Source organism: Macrotis lagotis, chromosome 1, assembly GCF_037893015.1.
Source record: "Macrotis lagotis isolate mMagLag1 chromosome 1, bilby.v1.9.chrom.fasta, whole genome shotgun sequence".
Lineage (NCBI taxonomy): Eukaryota > Metazoa > Chordata > Mammalia > Peramelemorphia > Peramelidae > Macrotis > Macrotis lagotis.
The window spans coordinates 698,210,724-698,236,126 of NC_133658.1; the positions used below are offsets into that span (position 1 = coordinate 698,210,724).

At 34.7% G+C, this 25,403-nt stretch overlaps 1 protein-coding gene and 1 long non-coding RNA gene across 2 annotated transcripts in view; one reads left to right on the top strand and one right to left on the bottom strand.

The window, feature by feature from the left end:
- Positions 1–25,403, top strand: part of LOC141507801 (sodium channel protein type 9 subunit alpha-like) — a 158,059-nt gene that overhangs the window by 111,052 nt on the left and 21,604 nt on the right. Inside the window, exons 15-20 of the mRNA XM_074215793.1 lie at positions 1,148–1,321; positions 2,718–3,068; positions 6,895–7,362; positions 13,047–13,167; positions 19,201–19,355; positions 20,086–20,259. Of these exons, the coding sequence (XP_074071894.1) occupies positions 1,148–1,321; positions 2,718–3,068; positions 6,895–7,362; positions 13,047–13,167; positions 19,201–19,355; positions 20,086–20,259 (1,443 nt within the window). The remainder of the gene's footprint in view (positions 1–1,147; positions 1,322–2,717; positions 3,069–6,894; positions 7,363–13,046; positions 13,168–19,200; positions 19,356–20,085; positions 20,260–25,403) is intronic.
- Positions 460–24,755, bottom strand: LOC141507802 (uncharacterized). Its single transcript, XR_012474272.1, has 3 exons — positions 24,659–24,755; positions 2,774–2,995; positions 460–541 (listed from the first exon to the last, which is right to left on the bottom strand). It is a non-coding gene; the product is annotated as an uncharacterized LOC141507802 (long non-coding RNA).

Below are 25,403 nucleotides of genomic sequence, written 5' to 3' on the forward strand. Positions count from 1 at the left end.
TGCAATTCCAACCATATACCTCCAGGTACCTCCTAATACACCAATGGTAAAATATAAAATGTTCTTCTTGACTTTTTTTTTCTGCTTGACTTTTATAACTCATCATAACCTGGGACATTCCAATATAGATAGAGTGAGGAGGCATAATAATACCAAGAATACAAACCTGAGAGATTTAGGAGGATGGAAATGCCCCATGACAGAAATAAGGAAGTTTGGAAGATGAGTGGGTTTAAGGGAAAAACAATGAGCTCAATTTTGGACTCGTTAAACCTGATATGTCTTTTGTATATCCATTTTGTTAGGTCTAATAGGTAGTTAGGTCTAATAGGTAGAATGGTATCTCAAGAGAGAAATGGGCTGAAAGCTGAGCTTTGGCATTCATCTGCTTAGTAATAGTAATTGAATTTAGGAGAGATGATTACATAACCAAATGAAAGACTATATAAAGAAAAAAGCATCCAGGATAGAACTTTGGTACATACCCAGACTTCAGAGCATAAGTTGCACAAGCTTTACACATATAGTAATTTTATGTATCCTGAAAAAACAAAAACAGATTAACAAGTTCTTATTTTTATAGGTCTTTAGAGTTTGCAAAGCACACATGCACACACACACACACACACACACACACACACACACACACACAATCTCATTTGATTTACCCAGAAGCTCTTTGAGATAGACAAATTAAGAAGTATTATTTCCCACATAGTAGATGAGAAAACAAAGATTGAGAGAAGCTGTAGCTTGTCAAAGATCACATTTTAAATGGATGAGTTGGGGCCTTTGACTCTGTCTTAAAAATGTCATTCCTCTTAAACACACACACACACACACACACACACACACATACATTTTGTTATAACATTAAATAAAATAATTAGCATGATGCAACATAAGAATAGGGACAACTAGAATTTTTGTGAGTAAAGGGAACTCCTGGATAGGGATATATCTTCTTCCAATGCCAGTTGGCACCTTCTCTGCACCTTATATTCTTAGACAATAGACTCGATTCCTGAAAAATCAAGTGACAGTCTTACTCAACCAGGTCACACACAGATATATATGCATACATGTATTTGTATAATTTCAGGTCTTTGTTTCTGAAATAACATTCAGTTTTGTTGGGGTTTTTTAGGTCTTTACCGGAATCTACACAGTAGAAATGTTTTTGAAGATAATTGCTATACATCCATACAATTATTTTCAAATAGGCTGGAACATATTTGATAGCTTTATTGTTCTACTTGCTTTAGCAGAGCTGTATGTAGCAAAGATTTATGGTCTGTCATTGCTCAAGTTGTTTAGACCGGTAAGTACAAACTAATTTTATATTTTGCATATAGTAAGCATTATAGAATTGGATGTTACTAAAAAGTCTTTTGCATCCCTGGGTTATAGACAGGAATCAGTATGGAATCCAGTGTGGATCTAGTATGGATCCAGTATGCAAATTCAAAGTCAGGGATAAAGATGGGTGATAGCAATGGAAGCAGGTTAGACCCAAGAAGTTTCAGACAGACACTCATGTTCAAAAAGAGTCAATGATCTAAAGCTACTAAGCAATCTGGAGATGATGAGTTTGGAGCAGAACTAGGCAATGGATTAAATATTCCAAATCATGATAAGCAGATAATGAAGGAGTCAACTAGATAGCTCAGTAGATAGAGTGCTGGGCCTGGAATCAGGAAGAGACTTCTGTATATATGACCCTAGGCAAGTCACTTAACCTGTGATTGCTTAAAGCCCACTGAAAAAGAAAAGAGCATATTACTTCAGTATCTTTAACAAGAAAATGCCAGGACAATACTGTATTGAACAACTATACAGCAACAAATAATGAAAAGCATAAATATAACACTGGATCACTGATAATTCTGAGAACTCTCCTTGCTCCCTATTTCATTGTTTTGAGAGGCTACAGATGTATAGTTATTAATGGGTTGCAAACTGAATTCTTGAAAGAACAATTGTTACCAGGGAGATCACAGATCATTTGAAGAAATAAAAGGGGATATAAGTTGCATATGAGCAAATAATATTTCATTTCCAGTTTCTGGATATTGTTAAGAAAACTTAATGTCTTTCAATTTTTTTTCTCTTGTTTTTGAGAGAACTATGATTTCCTTTATGTAAAGTGATCCTGGTGAAGAATTTACTCTACCAGAAATTGGCATCTTTTCTGAATCCCATTCTCTTTAAAATGCCCTGACAGATTAAATGATTTACTAAGGGTTATATAGCAATAATGAACCACAGACAAGAATTTAACCTAGGTACTCCTGACTTCACCAAATTCTTCAGAAATGAACAATGTGCAAAATAGTCATCTTGTAGGAAAGTGAAGTGAAAGGAAAACAAAACTTGAGGTTCAGTGACATGTGACACATCAAAAAAGCTGTTTGTCTGTAGGTTTTATTAAAAAGGATAGAACCAGGGGCGGCTAGGTAGCATAGTAAATATAGCACCAGCCCTGGAGTCAGGAGTTCCTGAGTTCAAATCTGGCCTCAGACACTTAATTATTACCTAGCTGTGTGGCCTTGTGCAAGTCACTTAACCCCATTGCCTTGCAAAAACTAAAAAAAAAATGAATAGAATCTTGGATTTATCTATATTTTAGCACCATAGAAATTTTAATTTTGAAAACCTAAAGGATTTATAATTATACTCAATATGTTAAAATTATATTTCTTCCTTTTACTTTTTAGTTGCGGCTTTTCAAAATAATAAAATACTGGCCAACGTGTGAAAGGTTGATACTTACTTCTTCAGTGGAAGTCCTTCACGGCTTATTATTAGTATTGTTCATCACCTTGTTCATTTTTGCTGTGGTTGGCATGCAGCAATTTGGTGAAAGCTTCCCAGATGATTTCTGCAAGAATGGTATTGATTGTCCACTTCCACGTTGGCATATGCATGACTTCCTCCATGCCTTCCTGATGATGTTCCGAGTGCTTTGTGGTGAATGGATAGAACCCATGTGGAACTGTATGGTTACAGCAAACCAAAGTAAATGCCTTGTCTTTTTTGTGATGATGGTGATTATTGGGAAACTACTGGTATGTAATCAAAAGAGTTCAACTACTCATTAAAAATGTTTAGTAAATTTTGATGATTTTTGAGCTAAGGGAACTTAAATCTTCTAACTCTTGGTAAACGCACTGCTGTGCCATTACATAATTTTGAAGCAAGGCTATTAGTTTTCTTAATCATTTGGTGGTAATCTATTCAATTTATCAAACATTTATTAATCACTATGTGATGGATAGTATGCTAAACTCTGGGGATAAAGAGGCAAAGTTACACCTAACTTAGCTTTAAAATAGTTTAAATCTTACTGAAAAGGATAAAACATGTACAAAAATAATAAGACCAAAATATTTTAGAGTGAGCAATAGCACTAAAAACTGGGGAGATTAGGAAAATTTTTCTATAGTAGGTAAATCTTGATTTAGGAAGCTGTAGCTTAAAGAGAATTAAAGATGAAATGTCAAGTTGAGAGAATAACCAGAGGGCTGATTTTGTTGGAGAAGTTAGATAATATAATGGAAACATGAGGAAGGAGTCATATATGAAAGATTTAAAATGCTAAAGTCAAGAATTTGTATTTTGCTATAGAATCAATAGAGAATCACTGAAGATTTTTGAATATGTGAGTACCATGGAGAGATCTGCATCTTTGAATATCATTTGAACAGATATCAAAGAGGAAAGAAGTTGAAAGCAAGTGAGGGGGATTAGGAAACTGTTGTAGAAAAGAGGTATTTGAGAGGAAAGGTATTATGGAGATTAGAGATATTTTAGAGGTAGAATCTACAAAACTTTTTAATGAGATATTAAAGATGGCAGAAAGGACGATATGGCAAATATAAGATATGACAAGTGAAGGAAAGGAAAGGAGTCCAAATTTAGAGACTATTGAAGTAGTTCAATTTTGAACTGATGAGGTGTTTAATCAGGGTCTGGTCACATAAGCAGAGAGAAGGAAATACATCCAAGAATTGTTCAGGAGATGGAATGAACAAGAATTGTCAACTTATTGTATATTGAAGAGACTATTGATCTCTTTCTCTCTTCTCTGGGTTTTTGTAACATTAATTTCTTGTGGTTCTCCTTCCATTTGTTTAACCATCCCTTCTCTTTCTCCTTTTCTAATTCATGACCCTAGCAATCCTCAACTATAAATGTGAGGTAGCTAGGTTCTCCAATGGATAGAGTGCTGGGCCTGGAGTCAGGAAGATTATCTTCTTGAATTCAATTCTAGCCTCAAATGCTTACTAGCTGTTTGTCTCTAAGTCATTTTACCCTGTTTACCTCTGTTTCCATATTTGGAGAATGAGCTGGGGCAGTAAATCACAAACAACTCTAATGCCTTAGCCAAGAAAACTCTAAATGGGATTATGATGAATTGAATATGATTGAAATTACTGAACAAAACTATAAATGTAACTGAATGTCTATTCTTTTCTCTCTCTCTCTCTCTCTCTCTCTCTCTCTCTCTCTCTCTCTCTCTCTCTATATATATATATATATATATATATATACTCTTCTACTTAATGACCTCATGAATTCCCTGATCTATACATTCAGAACTAAGATCTTTCCTCAACAATAGTTATACATCACCAATTATATTTATATTTTGGGCAATTCAAACAGTATATTCCAAATATATTTAAAACTCAACATATCCCTAACAATATCATTCCATTTAAATCTATTCCTCTTCTGATTGTTAGTGTTACTCTCAAAGACACCACCATCTTTTCAGTTTCCTGAATTTGAAATGTTAGTATTTCCCTTGATTCCTCATTTTCTCTTTGACCTTCAGGTCCCATGTTATTTTATTTATTAATTTTGAATTTTACAATTTTTCCCTTAATCTCACTTCCTTTCCCCCACCCCCCACAGAAGGCAGTCTGCTAGTTTTTACTTTGTTTCCATGATATACATTAATCTAAAATGAATGTGATGAGAGAAAAATCATATCCTTAAGAAAAAAATAAAGTATAAGAAATAGCAAAATTACATAATAAGATAACTTTTTTTAAAAAAAAATTAAAGGAAATAGTCTTTGGCCTTTGTTCAAACTCCACACTTTTTTCTCTGGATACAGATGGTGTTCTCCATCATAGATACCCCAAAACTGTGCCTGATTGTTGCACTGATGGAATGAGCAAGTCCGTTAAGGTTGATCATCACCCCTATTGTTGTTGTTAGGGTGTACAATGCTCTTCTGGTACTGCTCATCACACTCAGCATCTCACTCATTTCATGCAAATCCTTCCAGGCTTCCCTGAATTCCCATCCCTCCTGGTTTCTAATAAAAAAGAGTGTTCCATCACATACCTAGTCCATTCCTCAAATGGTGAACATCCCCCTCAATTTCCAATTCTTTGCCATCACAAACAAGGCTGCTAAGAATATTTTTGTACAAGTGACATTTTTATCCTTTTTCATGATCTCTTCAGGGTATAGACCCGGTAGTGGTATTGCTGGATCAAAGGTATGAAGATTTTTATTGCCCTTTGGATGCAACTCCAAATTACTCCCCAGAAAGGTTGGATGAGTTCACAGCTCCACCAACAATACATTAGTGTCAGGGGACATTTTAAAATAAAAATTTAATAGTCAAAAAAGTGCATATAGAATAACTCATCTCTTTTGTATGAGATTTGTCAATTACACCAATGGTACCTTTGAAGAAAACGTTGGTTTAGTGATAAGAATGGAAACTAAGTAGTAAGGGGTTGAGAAGTTAATGGGAGGAGACTGAAAGGTAGCAATAAGTTCACTCTTTTTCAAGGAGTTTGACAATAAAATAGAGAAGAGATAGAAGGTGAGAGCTTGAAGAGATCATAAAGTGAGGTTGGAGAAGACTTGGAGAAGACACACTTACATGGGTGTCACAGAAGGAACCAGTTTATAAGGTAGTCATAGGATCAAATTACAGAATGATTGTAGAGGTAATCTGCTGTAAAAAAAATAGAATTAGATAGCTAATCAAGAATACATGTAGTAGGACAGAATGTCCTAGCAAAACAAGGACTGCCTCTTTTTCAAAAATAGAAGTACCACAGAAGAGAAGGGGGTGGATAATGTCAGTGAGTTTCGAAATGTAGGGAGAAAGAGAAGAGGGAACTCATGCAAGTTGGTTCTACTTTCTCAGTAACATGTGAAGTGTGAAGAAAGGATTGACCAAGAAAGAGTCTCCTATGGAATATATGGGTCAATAGATGCCTAGTAACCATATCCAGGATAACCTCTGGACTAATTCCTTTATTCCATTAAAGGCAACAGGATTACCTAAGAGAAAATGGAGCTGGAATGTATACTTGACTTTGTATAGGAAGATAAAATTATAAATTCTATCTGGCAGGGATCTTAGAGGCTAAATCCAATACACTGAAAGATGATGCTGTATGCCTAGGTTCATATAGTTAATAATTATATGAGATGGGATTTTAACCCAAGAAATCCTGATTCCAAGGCCAGCTTCCTATCACTGCATCTGTCCTGGTATCTGAGGACCTGATTATTGTGGGTTTCTATGAAAATATTTCTTGAGTGTTCAAAATCATATATATATATAGATATAGATATAGATATAGATGATATAGATATAGATATAGATATAGATATAGATATACATATACATATACATATACATATACATATACATATACATATACATATGAAATGTGTTTGTGTATGATATATGTATTTGTTTTTCCCCTGAAGAGAGGGAGGAGATTTGCATTCAATGCATCCATTTTGTCTGTACTTTGACCTGAAGTTCATGTTTAAAAGCAATTACTATTTTTTGTTCAGAACGTAAGAGATGCATTTATAATCCAAGTTCCTTGTTTTTAATTCCCCATTTAGTTACTGATCCTGTTTGTGGCTTTGTTGAGCTCACTGAGTTCAGAAAACTTTGCAACAATTCAAGTGAGCTCTGAATATGATGATCTCCAGCTTGCAATGGCAAGGACTCGAAAAAGAATACATTATGTGAAACGAACTTTACTTAACCTCATTACAAGAGAGTTTTCTAAGAAGCAAATGGTTCCAAATTATAACAAGAGAGAGGAAAATCTAAATATGGAGAAGAAAAATATAATATTCAACCATAAAGTTAATCACCTAAATAAAAATTTCCAGAATGGTAAAGATAGAATCTATAATATTGGAACCAGCTTGGAGAAATCTGTCAAAAACAAAAGTGATTCTCCTTTACTTGTTACTAATCCTAATTTCTCGGGACCATCACTAATTGCTTTTGGAGAATCTGATTTTGAAAATGTCTACACCAAAGAATTTAGGAATGAAACGGACATTGAAAGCAGCAAAGAGGTAAAAAAAACATTACATTCAGTGTTTTTTATAATGTTATCATTTACAAAGCAATATGAATTAGGTTGTTCAAAGATAAAGATTTCTTTTTAAAAGAAAATTTCATTGACTTTAGCCTGTTGGTGTTCATTAAATGAAAAAAGTATGACTTAATGACTTACAACATGATTTTGTCAGTTTAAGAATCTTCTAGGATAAGAACACCTTCAAGAAAGGCAGATTGACAACAATTTAGCAGCTAAAATCCTTAGTTAATTGGGGCAATGAGATGTTAAATGACTTGCCTTGTGTCATATAATCATCTGTATAAGGCTAGAATTTAAACTTGTCACAGAGGTTGCCTCTCTCTCTCTCTACTGCCTTTCAATGGAACTGTGACAAAATATTATTATAAATTTGGTGATTCTTTATATCAGTGATGCTTCATATACTGGAAACTAAGGGTCAATTTAAGGGTCAATTTAAAAATGTCAAAACCATTCTTTACTTGGACTTATATTGAAAACCTGTAGGTCATATTTGGCCCTTAAGCCAATCCCTACTTTAAATAATTGATTTTTAATAACACATACATATGAAAGACATATTCACTCTTAAGAAGGATTATAATTTCATGATATTATATTAATGCTAAATAAAAATCAAAATGGCAAAGTTAATTATGTATGTATATTCACACATCCCTTATAATAATGCATAAATTCCCAGGCATCCAAGGTGGGGAAACACTACTGTGATTTATTTGTAATACTCCCTTAGATATAAAAAAAATTAGATTATAGTCCTGATTTTTATCACATTTTGTGCCACTTTATGGGAGTCATTTAATCTCCTATTTAATATGGGTCTTCAATTAAAAGATTGTACTTTCTTGATCTGGGGCCCATTATTGGTCAATCAATGAGAGTCAGAATTCTTTGGGTTTAAAGAGGAAAGAAACCAGTATGCAAATTCCCAAATCTTGAAAAGACAGCTTCCAGAATTACTTTCTACTCTTCTACAAAGGTGGGTGCCTATGGGTGTCGAATACTACATATAATATTGGGTTTACCTGATGCCATGGCTAATTTTGATGATCTTTTATTCTTTTATATTTTTTATAGTCATGAAACTATAGAAACTAAATACCATGATTACTTTTAATCTCCAAACTTGGATTTCTTGACATTTTTTGATATTTGCCAAAAAGTTCAAAGGGTTTATTTGGGTGAAGTTTTGACTTCCATGCCCCTGTAGCTGTACAGTGACAAACTTTCATGAGAAAAATGATCATTGAAATCAACTTCAGTATCTTTATCCATTTCTGATTTTATCCTTGAATTTTGCTTTTAAGACCAGTTTTGAAGTATTGAAATTTCAGCCATTTTCAACCTTCTTTTTCTAATTCAATTTTGACTTACATCAGTTTTCTCTGAACTTTTTCTGTCAGTAAGATTTTTGAGCATTTATTTTTGTACTTAAATATATCTATATTTACTTACTGTAGTCATACTGCTATGTTAATAAGTATATTCACAAAAACATTCAAAATTATAATTTAAAGTTAAGATGAGATGAAATAATATTTTGATCCTAGAGTTCATATGGGGCTAAGAGACTATATTCATATAGAAGAATGGCATAAGCAGAGTTGACTTGTAGGACAATACTTTTTGGCCACTGCTTATAGATCTGGTTTAGAGAGGGAAGAAACTTGAAGCAGAGAGAAGGCTATTACAGTAGTCTGGATGAGAGGTGGTTAAGGACTGAATACTTGACAAATGTTAGTTGTGTGACTTGGACAAGTCACTTCACCTTGATTGCCTCACATCAAGGGCCATCTCCAGTCATCCTGATACATATATAGTCATATATAGTGACTCGATGGGGGTGACTCTGGAGGAAAAAGTGAGGCTGATGACTTAGCACAGCACCCTACCTCCCCCTCAAATCTAATTCATGTGCTCGTCATGGCATCACTTCCTTGATGTCATGGTCTTTTTCAAGAACAAAATCATCATCATCATCATCATCATTAACCTCATCTTATCTTCTTCAAATGTGCTTATTCGAAGATCTTCAAATGCAACTACCTAAGCTATCATCTAGTCCAAATATTTTTGTCTTACAGCAAAGGAGGCATCTATGTACTCTGAATCTAAGGAACCCCCCTCAAGCTAGGTATTGATTTAGTTCATGAAAAGGTTTTTCAATGTTATGTTACTTAAATGATCTGTTTTATCTTTTGTCATTGTCTTTTATTCGTTTAGTTAAGCATTCTCTCCTTTTCTATGGCTGTGAAGGGGGGTAAATTCACTTTGGTTAGTTAGTATCTAACTATATTATATACCACAAAGACTACTTTTATTTACTTGTCCTTCAAATTCTGTTGACCCATTTGATCTGTAATTGGCTTCTTGTCCCTGGTTCCTCAACTTAGCATTCAGCTTTAACCAACTCTTATCTATGTGAACAATATGACATTTCTTAGCCTTTTTTGTTATTGGAAATATTTTAGCTCGGTTTAAAATACATTGTGGAAATCATTTAATCTGTGGCAAGTCCTGTTACTTTCTATGCTCCACAAACAAAGCTAGGATGAACAGGATACTAGAACTATTTTTTTTCTTTCCTGATTTCTTTTTTTTTGGACTTTTTCTTTCAACTTTTAGATAGGAACTTTTCATCCTTTATAATTATTCAAAACATAAGGGCATCTAGGACATAGACATTCCTTGTTTTAGAAGCTAATAAGTCTATATGAATAGATGTTGACATGCTGGCCAACATTAGAATTAAAGGTCTTCAGAGGGACTTCAGAGTAGCTCCCTACCCTTCCTCTCAGATGATTTTTGTTATATCCTTCCAATTTCCTATAGACCATTCCTAATTCTAACCCTAATTTTTTGGAGGGCAGGTCTGAGACTTACTCCCCTTTATTTCTCTTAGCCTGTGTTCCTAGAAAAGATTTATATTTTCTAATGGGATTCATTCCTGGCAAAGCTACCTCTTCTATGCATTTCTAAATTGTTATAATAGTTTTTTGAGTGATTATTTCATACTCTGACAGAGAAAATGTTTTAGGCTTGTCTAATCTAGGTTTCAAGAATATAAATGAATTACAAAATTGGACAAAAAATGTTTAATCTGTTAAAGTAACTAAGTAGAGATCAATCTCTAGATCAATCAAAGTAAGGAAGGAAAGTAAGGACAGTTATAAATGCTACAGTTGGGCTGATTGGCACAGCAACCAATAGGGAATAAGGAGCTTCAAGAGAGAACAGAATAATGAAGAGAGATTAGGGTCAGTTGCAAGGTAATTATAATTGGTTTGAATCAGTAATCAGCATAAAATAAGGTTAGGATTTATGTAGGATCAATTAAGGACAGTTATAAACTTGTTGCAACTGGGTTAGATTTCTTAGGAGAATTATTTAAAGTTCCTTAAGAAAGTAGTAGAAATTCAGGAGAGAAAATTAGGTCAGTTGCAAGGACATTTACAACTAGGCTGCCAACAGTATCCAGCATCGGATAAGACAAGGGTTGTATAGGGTATTGTTGAGAAATGGATAATGGAAGAGTTAGGGCCTTGGTAGGGAGAGATGAAGGAGTAGGTAACACATAGATTGCAAATATCCTGAGAGATCAATTTAGTGACTTCCCTTAGTTTCCAAACAATAGATAATGGGATGTAAGTACAGCAGGTTTCAAGTCGATGTGATGGCCCTGAATAAGAGGGGAATAAGAGGGGAATAAGAGCCTATGAGTTGGCTTCAAATATTTTGATAGATTTGGACAATAAGATGGAAGTAAATGGACTTCAAGTAGTTTGACAGATTTGAACAATTTTTTCTTTCAGATTAGGGTAAGAATTTATTGTATTGTTGATTGATAGGCACTTGTCTTGTGCCTGGAAGCAGAGATTTGTTGAGTGCTTGCCAGAAGGGTGTTTTATTGAAGTTCAGTGACCTCATTAAAACTTCCTAAAGTAGTATAAATTCCTAAGATCAGATAGTTTGTCTTATGGGTTCTTCTATATCCTTCATCCTCTAAACAAGTAACTTGAATATAGTAAGTAGTTAAAAAGTTTAGATTTTTGATTTAGTGTCAAGAAGATTGTTCTTTTCTATTTAAAATTCAGGGTTTCATCATATGTGTTTCTTCCCACAAATCCAAATTCTAGATATTTGGGAGTTGACTTTTCAAAACTGATAGTACATGAGTCCCTACTTATATTTCTGTCAAAATATGACACAGTGGTTAAAAAAAATCTTGATTAAACAGTATAGCAAAATAACAAGGAAAATCCCTTCTTTTAAATGATTGTTCTCTCTCCCACTAGTGCCCATAGTTTTGGTGGAATTGGGAATATTTGGGCTGGTGGGAGAGAAAAACTTGCAGTCCTATTTTCAATTTCCATTTGGAACATTACTTTTATCACTGCAAGGGAGTAGATTTTTTCAGGTTTAAATAAAATCTATCTTTTGAATTTCTATTGTTCTCCTCACTCTGCTACTGCTTAGAATGTATCCTACTGTTTGCTTTCATGTTTGAAATTTTCCCTTTGCTTTTTTGCACATTCCCATCCATGATTCATGTTCTATGTGAATCATGATCTTGAAATAAGACAAAAAAAAGAATTAGGTGGAATTGGTGATGGCCCCATGCAATCACCAAATCAAATACACAGGTATGAATGGAAAGAAAAATCAATTGTAAATTTGAAGACTGGAGAAAATGGGATTGGGGAAAGAGGGCTTATGAGTATATATGGGTTTGTTTGGTGAAGAACTCACCAATCTCTGACTCAGGAAAGTAAAAATGGCTTAGATTCTAATTCAAAGATTGCACAAACAGTTTACAATTTACCACATAAAATCCACAAACTGATACAAAACTAAATAATTTAGGTCCTTTGGAGATGCAGCTAGGTAGTAAGTTTCTTAAAGGAGATAGTAATTTTTAAAGAGATTGTAGCTACTAAGGAGATAGTAGTTTTCTAAGAAGATAATGGAATTAAGCAAAAAATGAGAGACTGCTGAGAACAGTGAAAGAACAGTCATTTTAAAAAGGAAAAAGGGGAAAGAAGTTTAGATCAACATAGATTCAGCAAAAGCCTGAGTCTGAGCTTGTAGATCCAGATTAAAGAAAGGAAGGGAAGAAAGAAGTCTGAGCAGCAATAGCCCAGCTGAGTCAATAGGGAAAAAGAGGCCAAGCCTGAAACCTTGCTCAATTACATTTCTGTGCTGGGCAGACAAGGGTAGTGCTTGGAAACTAGTTTCAACACCCGATTTCAAGTACTGTCCAATGTACATACCACAGGGGCTGTTCCCAAGGAGTAGCAAGACAGTACTCACTATGCAAGAACAGACTAAGCATGGATGTGACCAAGGTTAGCCTTACTGTTAAAGACTTAGGAAATGGAGTTCACAAAAAGGCAACACAGAATGGAGACTGTCCCCCACAGTTCAGAAAAGTTTTTAATATAAAAAGATTACAACTTTGCTCTGTGCACAGAATTCCCCTACTTCAGATGGTTTTTATTTTAACCATAATGTATATTTCTATGCTTTTATGCCACAATTCTATTATTGATATTTGGCTTATTTTTTCTTATTTTAATACGAAATGATATTGAAATAAACCTTAAGTTAATCAAAAGATTAAAACCTCCTTTTTCTTTGGGGGATGGGAATGTTTTTTAGTGCTTCAACCAAACTAGTTCCTCTGAAGATAGCATGATTCCCATTCTTTTCTCTGAGAAAGGCGAAAAAGCACTGGATAAACCGTTGAAATCAGATGAACCAGGGGCCTGTTTTACATATGGTAAGTGGATAGATTCCAATATTTGTTATTTTATACTATTGTTTTGAACTTCTTATCAATCATAATATTAAAATTTGTAATACTTTTAATTTTAAATAATTTATTACTGTTCTAACCCCATAAATTACATCATTTACAGTCATACACACAATCAAGAAATATTTTTTAAAATGAAAAAGATTGAAGATAAAATTTAAAGATTTTCTATCCAAAACAAGATAGTGAAAACACATGTTAAGAGGAGATAACCTAACATAAAACTACCTAAAAATCATGACTAACACTTGCCTAGATATGATATTTTAAGAAATCATGATTGAAAACTGAGTCAAAATAGAATCTAATAGTCAATTTCTGAACACATGAAAGGTCACAAAGAAAACTGAAAGCCTTATACATTATTTTACTTCAAAGCTTCATGTTGGATAGCTATTATAACTAGTACCTAAGTCTGTCTGTCTGTCTGTCTGACTGTCTCTCTCTCTCTCTCTCTCTCTCTCTCTCTCTCTCTCTCTCTCTGTCTCTGTCTCTGTCTCTCTCTGTCTCTCTCTCTCCTGCTGTACTTGGGAAGTTCCTCTCAGTGAAATGACTATTTATACAAAAGTTTCCTTTCTTCCCTCCCTCCCTCCTTTCCTCCTTCCTTCCTTCCTTCCTGGATTCCTTTCTTCCTCCTTGCTTACTTCTTTTCTGTTTTTTTAGTGTTTTTTTAAAGTTTTACTAAAATAATTATTTATTGTGTTTTTTATCTTTTAACATTTCTTTTTTAAATTGTTCTTTTATTTACACATTACTAAAATATTCTTGTTTAAGAGTAAACATAATAACCCCTTCCCCCACAAAAAATATAAAACCTCATGAGAAATAAAGTAAAAGAAAGAGAAAAAATAATATGTTTCAGTTCTAATATCATCATTTCTTTCTTGGGTGGATCACATTCTTTATCATAAGTCCATCATAGAAGTTTTTCCATATTTTTCCACAACTGCTATTACTGATTGTAATTAACTCCATCCATTCCTCCCTACTACTATCTATTATATTTTCTCTCTCCTTTCACTCTCTCCCTCTTCAAAAATGTGCTGTAGGGCAGCCAAGTGGTGCAGGGGACAGAGCACCAGCCCTGGGGCAAAGAGGCCCCAAGCCCACATCCTATCCCAGAGACCCAGCAACCACCTGGCCCTGTGCTCCTAAATAGACCACCCAATCCTAGCAACTTGCAAAAAGTAAAAAAGAAAATGTTATATCTGACTATCCTCTCCTATGATCTACCCTCTCCTCTATCACCCACATCCCTCTCCCCCTCCCTGTCCCCTTTCTCTCCCTTTTCTTCTAGATGTCTATACCCTATTTGAGCCATTTCTGACAAGAATGAAGGCTCTCTCATTCTCCCTCACCTTTCCCCATTCTATACCATGGCAAAAGCTACATGAAATATCTTTTACATGAAATATCTTAGCCTATTCTACCTCTCCTTTCTCTTACTCCCAGTACATTTCCCTTTCACCCACTGACTTCATTTTTACAATAGCTTATATATTCAAATTTAGCTTTCTCCTGTGCCTCATGTATAAAAGCTTCTTCTTCCTGCTCTATTAAATGAGAAGGATCATATGGGTATTATCAGTATCATCTTTCCATGCAGGAATACACATAGTTCATCATAATTAAGTCCCTCATAATTTACCCTTCTATGCCTCACCTGAGTCCTATACTTGAAGGTCAAACTTTCTGTTCAGCTCTGGTCATTTCAACAGAAACATTTGAAATTCCCATTTCATTGAAAGTCCATCTTTTCCCTGGAAGAGGATGTTGATTTTTGCTGGGTAGTTGATTCTCATTTGCATTGCAAGATCTTTTGCCTTCTGGAACATTATATTCCAAGCCCTACAAACCCTTAATGTAGTTGATGCTAACTGACTGCTGCTCCCTGATATTTGAATTATGTCCTTCTGGTTGCTTGTAGTTCTGGAGTTCTGGAATTTGGCTATAATATTCCTGAGGGATTTTTTTTTGGGATCTCTTTCTGTGGGGAGATCGGTGTATTCTCTCAATTTCTATTTTGCCCTCTGCTTCTAGGTTATCAGGGAAATTTTCCTCTAGAAATTCTCTAAAAATGAGGTCAAGACTCTTTTCCTGACCATGACTTTCAATTAGCCCAATAATTTTTAAATTATCTTTCCTGGAGCTGTCTTCCAGATCAGTTGTTTTTTTCAATGAAATGTTTCACATTTTCTTCTAATTTTTCATTCTGTTGGTGTTGAACTATTGTGACTTGAGTTCTTGAAAAATCATTAGCTTACTTTATCTCCATTCTAGATCTGAAGGATTTGTTTTTCTCAGAGAGCTTTCTTATATCCTTTCCCATCTGGCTAATTCTACTTTTTAAAGCATTCTTCTCCTCAATAACTTTTTTTGAACTGTTTTATCCATTTGACCTAAGCCGGTTTTTAACATGTTATTTTCTTCAGCATTTTGTGGATCTCCTTGACTAAGCTGCTGACTTCTTTTTCATGTTTTTCCTGTATCTCTTGCATTTCTTTTCCTAATATTTTTCTATCTCCCTTAATTATTTTCAAAATCTTTTTGAACTCTGTCATAGACTGAGCCCAACTTCTAGATTTCTTGGAGTCTGTAGTTGCAGAAGCTTGGACTTTCTCATCTTCTAATTGTGTGGTTTGGTATTCCATAGGAACACAATTGTCTATGGACAGGTTCTTTTTTTTTCTTTATATCCATTTCCCCAGCCTGTGCTTGTTTTGGGGGGTTTTTCCTGAGATTTTGAGTGTTATTGGGACACACAACCCCACAAGGACCTTCCTGAAACAGACCATTCCACTTTTGGATAATATTAATTTTTCTAAGAGTCAGGTGATGAATGGCACTATAGTTGAGATCTAAACAAAGGAGATATAATCAAAACACACTATGTAAGCAACTCACCCCTCCCACCCGGATACCAAATGGAATCTTGAATTTTGATTTAATATAGTCACCATAGCAGATAATTTCAGAGATATAACTTGGCTAACACATGGTTACATTCAAATTCTTCCAGGGTTCTGCTTAAGGGAAGTATTCTTCCCTCTACTATTTTAACTCTTTAGCAGCAATCTATAGTCACTCACAATAATATATCTAACTAAGCTATATTTTTTAATCTTCAACAAACAATTTATTTAACTATGAGAAAAATAAAAAATGGCATTAACTGATATAGTATAACAAATGCATAAATGACAAAATACATCAAAATGTACCCATAAATCACATCCTATATTCCCATGAATGCACTCAATATCCATTGTTTAAGAATTGGCCCATAGAAGCCAAAATCTGACAGGGAAGTACCTGAGGATAAAAAAAAAATCTATTAAGGATAACTGACTGTAATCTTAAATGTAATAGGCAAGAAAATCTATATGATACATGACTGCTTCTTGCTCAATGCCTGGCATTGATGGATGAGGAAATTACTTTCTCTTCTTGACCTACAGATAATCATTTAGGAAATCTTTCAGTTAGCCATTGCTGATTCTCTAAGTTCTCTTTAATCTAAAAAAGGTGAAAAGCTCATCAAACTGGTTATCTTTGGGACTTACAAGCTTGTAAGTCATCTGGATATTGTGTTTTCAATCAAATGGAGATCACAGCTACACAATTCAAATCAACACATTGATTTAACTCACCAGGCTACTAAATTAAGCCCCATCTCCCTTTCTATTCCATACCAGAGGTGGCAGAATACTGCAGAAAGCTCTAATTTGAAGCTTCATCATTTGTATTTCTAAGTGGAGCTTAAGAATACAAAATACAAATATACAAAATACAAAAAGAATACAAGAATACAAAAATTATTTGGCTGTATCTCCTTTTATAGGTCATAATTGGGTTGCCTGGTTGCCATTTAATGTCTTAATAATTCTGTGACTGGTGTACAAGGTGAACTTGTTTCTGAAGCCTTTTTCTCATGCTTCTGTGAAACTTGAGACATTTCCACACTCTTCTTGGCTCAAGGCCTTCCTCCTCTTTTCTCATGTTGTTGGCATGCTCTATACTCCCCCCATGCACCCACACACACACACACACACACACACACACACATATGCAGCTTATAAAGCTCTTAAGTTTTGCCTAAGACTTTTCCAAGTTAGGGATTATTAGATTTACTTGTCTAGCCCTAACCTTTTCCTCAACTTCCAATCATGATTCTCCATCTTTCTTTTAGACATCATATCTTATACTCAACATACAACCTGAAATCATTGTATATTTTACAAAATCCTTAGCACTTCTTACATGCCCTATTACCTTCAAGTATGCCACCATCATCCCAATTAGCTCAAATGACAGTCTAGCCCTCATCCTTGATTCCTTTATCTCTTTCATTCCACCTCCCCCCCAAAAAAAGGATGCATCCTATCTTACTATTCCTAAAATCTTTCATATATGCCACCTTCCCCTCCTCTAATACTTTTGTTCAAACCTTCGTCAATTTATACATGGATTCTACTTCAGTAATCTGCCTACTGATCTTCATGCCTCAAAATTTTCCCCAATCTAATTCATCCTCCATTTAACTATCAAAACAATCTAGCTAAAAAGTAGGTCTGACATGTCCCCTTGCTATTAAATGAACTCCAGTGTCTTCCCTTTTCCTTTAGGACCAAATATAAAATCTGCTTAATTTTTAAGGTCCGTTATAATTTGACCACTTCCTACCTTTCCATTCTTAGAACAGATTCTCCTCCAAGTATCATAATCCAATGAACTTTGATTTCTGTACTGTTCCTCAAGCATAATATTTAATATCTGATCTTTCAGTATTTTCACTGATGCTTTCCTCCTTCTTTGACTCTGCCTCTTACTTTTCCTATCTTCCTTCAAGTGTTAGCTGAAGCTCAAACTTATGAAAAAAAAATCTTTCCCAGTATTTAATTTTTGTTTATTCTCTCAGAGATAATCTCCAATTTATTCTTTAAAAATTGTTTGTATATAGTTAGATTGTCTCATTCATTATAGGAGCTCTTTGAAGGAGCAAGATATTCTGCCTTTTGCTCCATCACGAGGACTTTACATACAAGCTAGTATATAATAGTTACTTAAGGAATTCTAATTATTTGAGTTTTTTTAGTGGCTCTGTTACATATTGATGTTCACTTATTTTTGGATTTAACCTCAATGTTGCAATACTTTTTTGAATAAATGCTTACATTTCTTATTCCCTTAGTTACTTGTCCTTTTTTTTAATTTTTTAAATTAAAGTGTATAAATAATTTGAAAAAATTCTCCAGACTGATTCTCTGTATCTTAAAAATTTCACAAACAACCAAATTTTCAGGGGGAAGTTGTCTTCTTTTTCACTTCTTGGAAAAAACTCTGATTTTCTGTGATCTCTATACAGTGGGCATAAACTGCCTCTGAACAAAGCAGCACTTTTTTTTCCTTTTAGAGGTGTCAGACATCCTTATGGCAGTAGTATAGAATTCAAAATAATGATAGTTCTCTTGTACTATACTCTTGAAAATATTTTTTCCTGTGTCCTATAAGTTTCTTCTCTTTTCTCTGATAACTATCACAGGTTCTTTCAATTGATTGTTTCTTGTTACAACTCCCAGTCCTTTCAGACTCCTAGTAACTTCTATTTTGGAATGTTAAACTTTCTTAATTTTCTTTCCAAAGTTATGGCCACTGAGCTCCTTACTTCCAATGCAATTCAAGATGTACAGAGCAACTACTGCCTTTCTTACTCCAGGAACCCTTTGATGATTTTTCTCTCATATGTAGTATGACCCACTACCACCACAATTTCCACACATTAATGGAAGTGGGGATGAGAGGTTTGGTTAATGGTGGGAAAAGCATGTCCTGATCTTTCTCTCCTTTTTCTCTTCCAGGAAATTCTTGTACTATTCATCATAGAGATAGCAGACTAAAATTTGACTGATAACTACTGAGATAAAATTTGGGACCTAAAAAGTTATTTAATTCACTATCTGATGTTTTGTTTTTTCATTACAATGTTACTTTTAAAAGGATGTATTAGAAGGTTCCCTTACTGTGAAGCTAACGTGAAATCTAGGAAAGGAAAGATTTGGTGGAACCTAAGGAAAACCTGCTATCGAACAGTAAAACATGAGTGCTTTGAGATTTCCATAATTTTCATCATCTTGCTCAGTTGTGTTGCTTTGGTAAGTGAAATAATAAGCAAGGATGACTCTAATGAGAATCTTTGACCCTGAAGTTATTTTCTCACTCTATCATACCCTTCCTACTTGTGCACTTGAATCTATCTTCTCTGGGATCTCATCAATCTTTCTGTCTTACATACTGTTTTATACACTGACCTTGTCTTATTAAGCAAGTTAGATGACAGAGTGGATAAGAGTCCAGAATCTGGAATCAAGAATGCCTCTAGCCTCAGTCAATTGCTAGTTGTTTGACCTTGTAAAATTCACTTAACCTCTCTGTCTACATCCATTTCCTTATCTATAAAATGGGGATAATTATAGCATCTAGATCACAGGATTGATCAAATAGGTAAAGCACAGTCCAGTATTTGGCATGTATTAGATGTTTCCTGTATGCTTTCCTAATTTTTTCCCTTCCTCCTTTCCCAGTTACTAACAAATACAATTATTGTTTTTTAAGGCAAAATTAGTTAGTACTTTGGGGATACATGTGTACTCTTTCTGAGTAGACCTCTCATGAACTAGAGCTTGAAGTTGTAGCATGAGTAGCTCAGGGTGTTAGTTGTGTCCCTAAAACCACTGCTAAACTTAACTGCTTGCATAGTTAATTGAACCCATGATTTGAAAAATATTTCCAACATGTCTTTAACAAGAAACCATTTCCTTTTCCCTCTCATTGTAAATAGCAAGTTTCATATATATATAAATCATTTGCTTTATGTTTACACAGATCTTTGAAGATATATACATTGAAAAGAGAAAGACTATCAAGATTATTCTAGAATATGGTGATATGATATTCACATATATCTTCATTTTAGAGATGCTTCTAAAATGGATGGCATATGGATATAAAACATATTTCAGTAATGTATGGTGCTGCTTGGAATTCTTCATTGTTAATGTACGTATGTTTAATCAGATTCTTAAAAGATTATTCATATGATTCAAATTTTATCAATCAATAAGCTTTAAGAACTTGTTATGTGTCAAGTACCATGATGATGAGGAGGGCTCCTCTGGGAGTTTTGGCCTTAAAAATGATAATTAGAGTAAATATGTCAAACATAAAAATTGTAAAAACCTTAAAACTCTGAGGTTCCAAAAAGAGACACACTTAACTTCCAGGGTTTGACCTTAAGAACAAAGAGTATTACCTAACTGGATTAACCACACATTTATTAATATTTCTCTAAATTCACTGATCATTCAGGCATGTATATGTGGGAGGGAGAGGTTTTACTAGACAGTCAATACCCCAAAGATACAGCCTGGAATCATGGTCCTTAAACCTTCCAGTATCAGAAGGCAGGATCTAAAAACTTCTGGTTTCTCCCTCAAAAGGAAGAACCATCAGTGTAGAATGGAGCTAGATATATTAGCAGGTTTGTCTAGGAGTAAATCTCAGAAGGGGTGGCTCCTCCCAAACCCAGAATTTTTGTGCCATATCAAGTATGCCAAGACTTCCTCAAATGTGAATCTCCCCTTTTTGGCTACTAGCATACTTAGTGATCTTTGATACAATGGGATTAGGAGTTAGAGGTCAACAGTGTGTATGCTGAATAAAAAAACAATGAAATGAAATGATCCCTGACTTCAAGCACTTGCATTCTATTGGAATTACACAATCTGAATATAATATCCAAAGTCAATTGGAACACACTATAGGGATAAGGGCTACTTACATACTGAACGGGAAAAACTAATCATTACAATATTGTCAAAATTTGCTTTTCCATTCTTCCATTGCATATCTCCACTACTGTTGGAAAGCAACTTAGATTCATCTGGCAATAGTCCTAGGAGGTTTTTCATTCACTGTGGTGTTTATACATTTGAAGAACTTGCCAACAAACAAGTCATTAGGGTTAGACCAAAAAATAGCCAACACATAAAGCAGACCAGAAGGGCTTTTAGAATGGATGGCAACGTTTTCAAAAGAATTTGAAGGAGTCAGAACCAAGATAGTGGCATGAAGGCAGGAATTCCTGGAAATTCATGCCCCAAAACATTCCAAAAGCCATCAAATTATGACTCTAGCCAAAATTTAGAGGGTCAGAACGCCACAGAAAGACTGAGTGATACAGTTTCCCAGTCCAAGTGGTGCAATTTCCTAGTCACAGTGCAACATAGCTATGCCAGGCTTCTGGGTCTGTGGTGTTTCCAGACCCCTTGACAGAGGGATCATTGGGGACAGCCAGAAGGGGTGGCGAGAGAACTCTGCCACACTAGAGTGTCTGTGGAGCAGAGCTCTGGCCTCAGAGCAGCCCTATGGTGAGAACCTGCAGTGGGAGTCAGCAGAGCTGCCCAGCATTCCAGAGCTCTCAGCTTGTAGAGAGTAAGGGGATCAGGGGCAGACTACAGAGGTCTCTCTACTCTCCCTGGGAAAGGACTCAACTGTGCCTATACTCAGATCCAGGTCACAGTTTGGGCCTCCACACCACCATAGCTGATCAGTGACCATCCTCACAGTTCCAGGGTAGAGTGGAGGGCCTAAACACAGGCACAAGAGCAGCCAGAGTCTCTCATAAGAGCTTGGAGGAATTAAGGTCCCTTTGAGTTGTCCCAACCACCCCCCCCAACCTTGGAAGTGCAGTAAATCAATCATAGACTGAAGAAATGAGCAAACAACAGAAAAAGATGAATCTTACCATAGAATATTGCTTTGGTCCCATGGAGGATCAAAATACTTACTTAAATAATGACAAAATCGGAGCTTCTGTATCCAAACCCTCCAAGACAAATAGATGAGACTATGAATGATCTCAAAAAAAAATACTTTAAAAAGCAATTCAGGGAGGTAGAGGAAAAATTGGGAGGAGAAATGAAAGTGAAGCAGATAAATCCTGAGAACCAAATTAGCAGCTTGGTGAAAGAAATACAAAAAATACTGAAGAAAATAATATGTTAAAGACCAGTTTAGGCCAAATGGAAAAAGCAACACATAAGGCAAATGAGGAGAAGAATGCCTTAAAAAGCAGAATTAGCCAGCTGGAAAAGCAGATATAAAAGCTCTCTGAAGAAAATAACTCCTTCAAATGCAGAATGGAACTAAAGGAAGCTGATGACTTTGCCATAACTCAGGAAGACATAAAATTATACCAAAAAAAACCCCACAAATTAGAGGAAAATGTGAATTATCTCGTTAGAAAAACAACTGACCTTGAAAACAGATCCAGAAGAGATAATTTACAAATTATTGGTCTACCTGACTCATGATGAGGAAAAGAGCCTAGTCTTCGAGTTTTCAATAAATAATACAGCAAAATTACTCTAAAATCCTAGAAGGAGAGGATAAAGAGGGAATTCACCGATCACCTCCTGAAAGACATCCCAAAAGAAAAACTTATAGGAATATTACAGCCAAATTCCAAAATTTCCAAGTCAAAGCAAAAATACTAAAAACTGTAGACACAAAGTAATTCAACTACCATGGCTCTATAGTCAGGATTACACAGGATCTGGCAGCATCTACATTAAGAGCTCATAGGGCATGACATATGATATTCTAGAAGTCTAAAGATCTTGGGTTTACAACTGAGATCAACTACCCAGCAAAACTGAACATCCTCTTTCAAGGGAAAAGATGGACTTTCAATGAAATGGGGGACTTTCAAACTTTCCTATTGAAGCATTCAGAGCTGAACAGAAAGTTTGATCTCCAAGTACAAGACTTGGGGGAACCATAGAGGGGGTGGATGAGAAAGACTAACTATGAGGAACTTAATTATATTGAACTGTTTGAATTCCTGCCTGGGAAGAAGATACTGATAACTCATATGAATTTTCTCATTTATAAGAGCAGTTAGAAGGAGCATATATAGACAAGGCACAGGAAGAAGCTGAATATAATGATATAATACAGTAAAAAAAATGGAGTTAATGGGTGATAAAGGGAAGTACTGAGAGGAAGGAAAAGCAGATCAAGAAGGGGTTAAGATATTTCACATAAGAATCAAGAAAAATCTTTAAATGGAGTGGAATGAGGGGAAGCAAAGGGGAATTAGTGTGCCATCATTCTCATCAGAAATGGCTCAGAGAGGAAATAAGATACTCACTTAATAGGGTATAGAAATCTATCTTACCCTAGAGAAAAATGAGAGGAAAGGGATGGGATAGAATGGGGGGGGGTAGGTGATAGAAGAGAGGGAAGGTCGTGGGAGAGGGTACTCAGATACAACACACTTCTGAACAAGAACAGGATGAAAGTAGAGAGAAAATATAATAAATGAGAGTGGGGAGGAATAAACCAGAGGGAAATGCAGCTAGTGATGGCACATATGGGAGAAATATTGAAGCAGCTTCTCTGGTGGCTATAGTGGGGAAGGCAACTCATCCCAGAGACAGGGCCATTGTAATCTGAACACAGACTGAAGTACATTTTTTTTTTTGCTCTCTTACTATTCTTGACGTTTCTCATGGTTTTTTTTGGGGGGGGAAGGGGGGTTATTATTACCACTCTCACAAGATTATTGTAATAATATAAAATAAATAAACAAAAAGAATTTGAAAAAAATTGAAAAAACACTTAGGAAAAAGAAAGAAGAAATAATAGGTGACCACATTTATATCTTAAAAAGGTATTAACCAATTTTACCATATGATCAAATATCGCTATCCCAAGAGTCATATAAGAATTAGGAAATCCAAAACTATATTTATTAGCTATCTATATGTAAAATCTTTTAATAATTAATATTGTTATTAAAACATGACAGTGAATAGAGAAGTTGGCTGTTGTTCTTCAGTTATGTTCAACTTTTCTTTCTAATTCTGCAGCTTGCATTCTATTCACTGCACCACTGCCTGGTGTATGGATATTACTTTAATTCCAAAATTTTCAACCTTTCCAATATCTACTTCCTGTTCTCTTTTGAAGGAGAGGGCCAGAAGGCGCAGAAACCCTTTTTTATTTTATTATATTTCCAAGATTTTTTTAAATGACTGTACCATAATCTGCCCAACAATGATTGTTCCACAGTTTTATCTTGGCTCTTTTCATTTTGGGGTTGTGATAAGGGAGAAGGAATAGCTTAATTAAGGCAACATCGATTGTCTTGAGTAAATAGGCTGACCTGACCTGAGTTTGCAAATAATTACTTAATCTAATATATGTATGTATATATATATATTCATTTAATATTTAATATATATTGATTTAAATGACATATATATTATATACATAAATATATGTGTCATTTAAATCAACTTCTTATAATAATTTCATTTACATGACATTATTGCTCTTTAGTCTTTTTTTTCTTTTGAGCACTGACTACAATTGTTGTATTGTCTGTACTTACTACTACTGCAGGTTACTTGGCAGTGAATTCCTTTTTCCCTCTTAATGTTAGGGCCTCTGAGTCACATTGGCTTGCGCTATTTTTCTCTTAGAGATTTAATCTCTATGAAAGCTTCGATGAGACTGGAAGGAAAATAAAGCCAGTAACTTCCATCTAATGGGGTCAAAAGTTGAATTATCTTTGTGACTATGCAGCATGTCAGCATTCTGTAACCACATACAGAATTTTGAAAAACAGAGTACAAATGCAACTTCTGCTTGAATGAAATGATAGTTTAAAGACCTTTTATTAAGACAAGGGGGTATGAGATGGAAGGAGGGTAAGTCAATCTAGAACACTGGGGTAGCTTACTATTTATGCTTATCATGAAAAATTTAACTTTAATAAACTTTAAGTACCTCACAACCTGGATATTTTGGGAATACATTTGGGAAACATAAAGATTTAGCAGTTGTTTGTGTATCACTATTTTAAAATTAAAGTTACTCTCATTAAAAAATAATAAAGTATCCATTACAGGACTTGAAACATTAATGTTGTCAGTGTAAAATCCTTAAGCTTGTATAACTGCAATTGTTAATCATAATAAACATCAAAAAATATTTTCTATTGGGTCTCTTTAGGCCAACAGCAATATTTTTTGTTTTTGTTCTTTCCTTTACTTGTTATAAATATATCTTCTCCCAAATATTTTAGGAAAGGACTTTCTTATAAATTGTTATTCTCTTGCAGTATTTCTTAATGT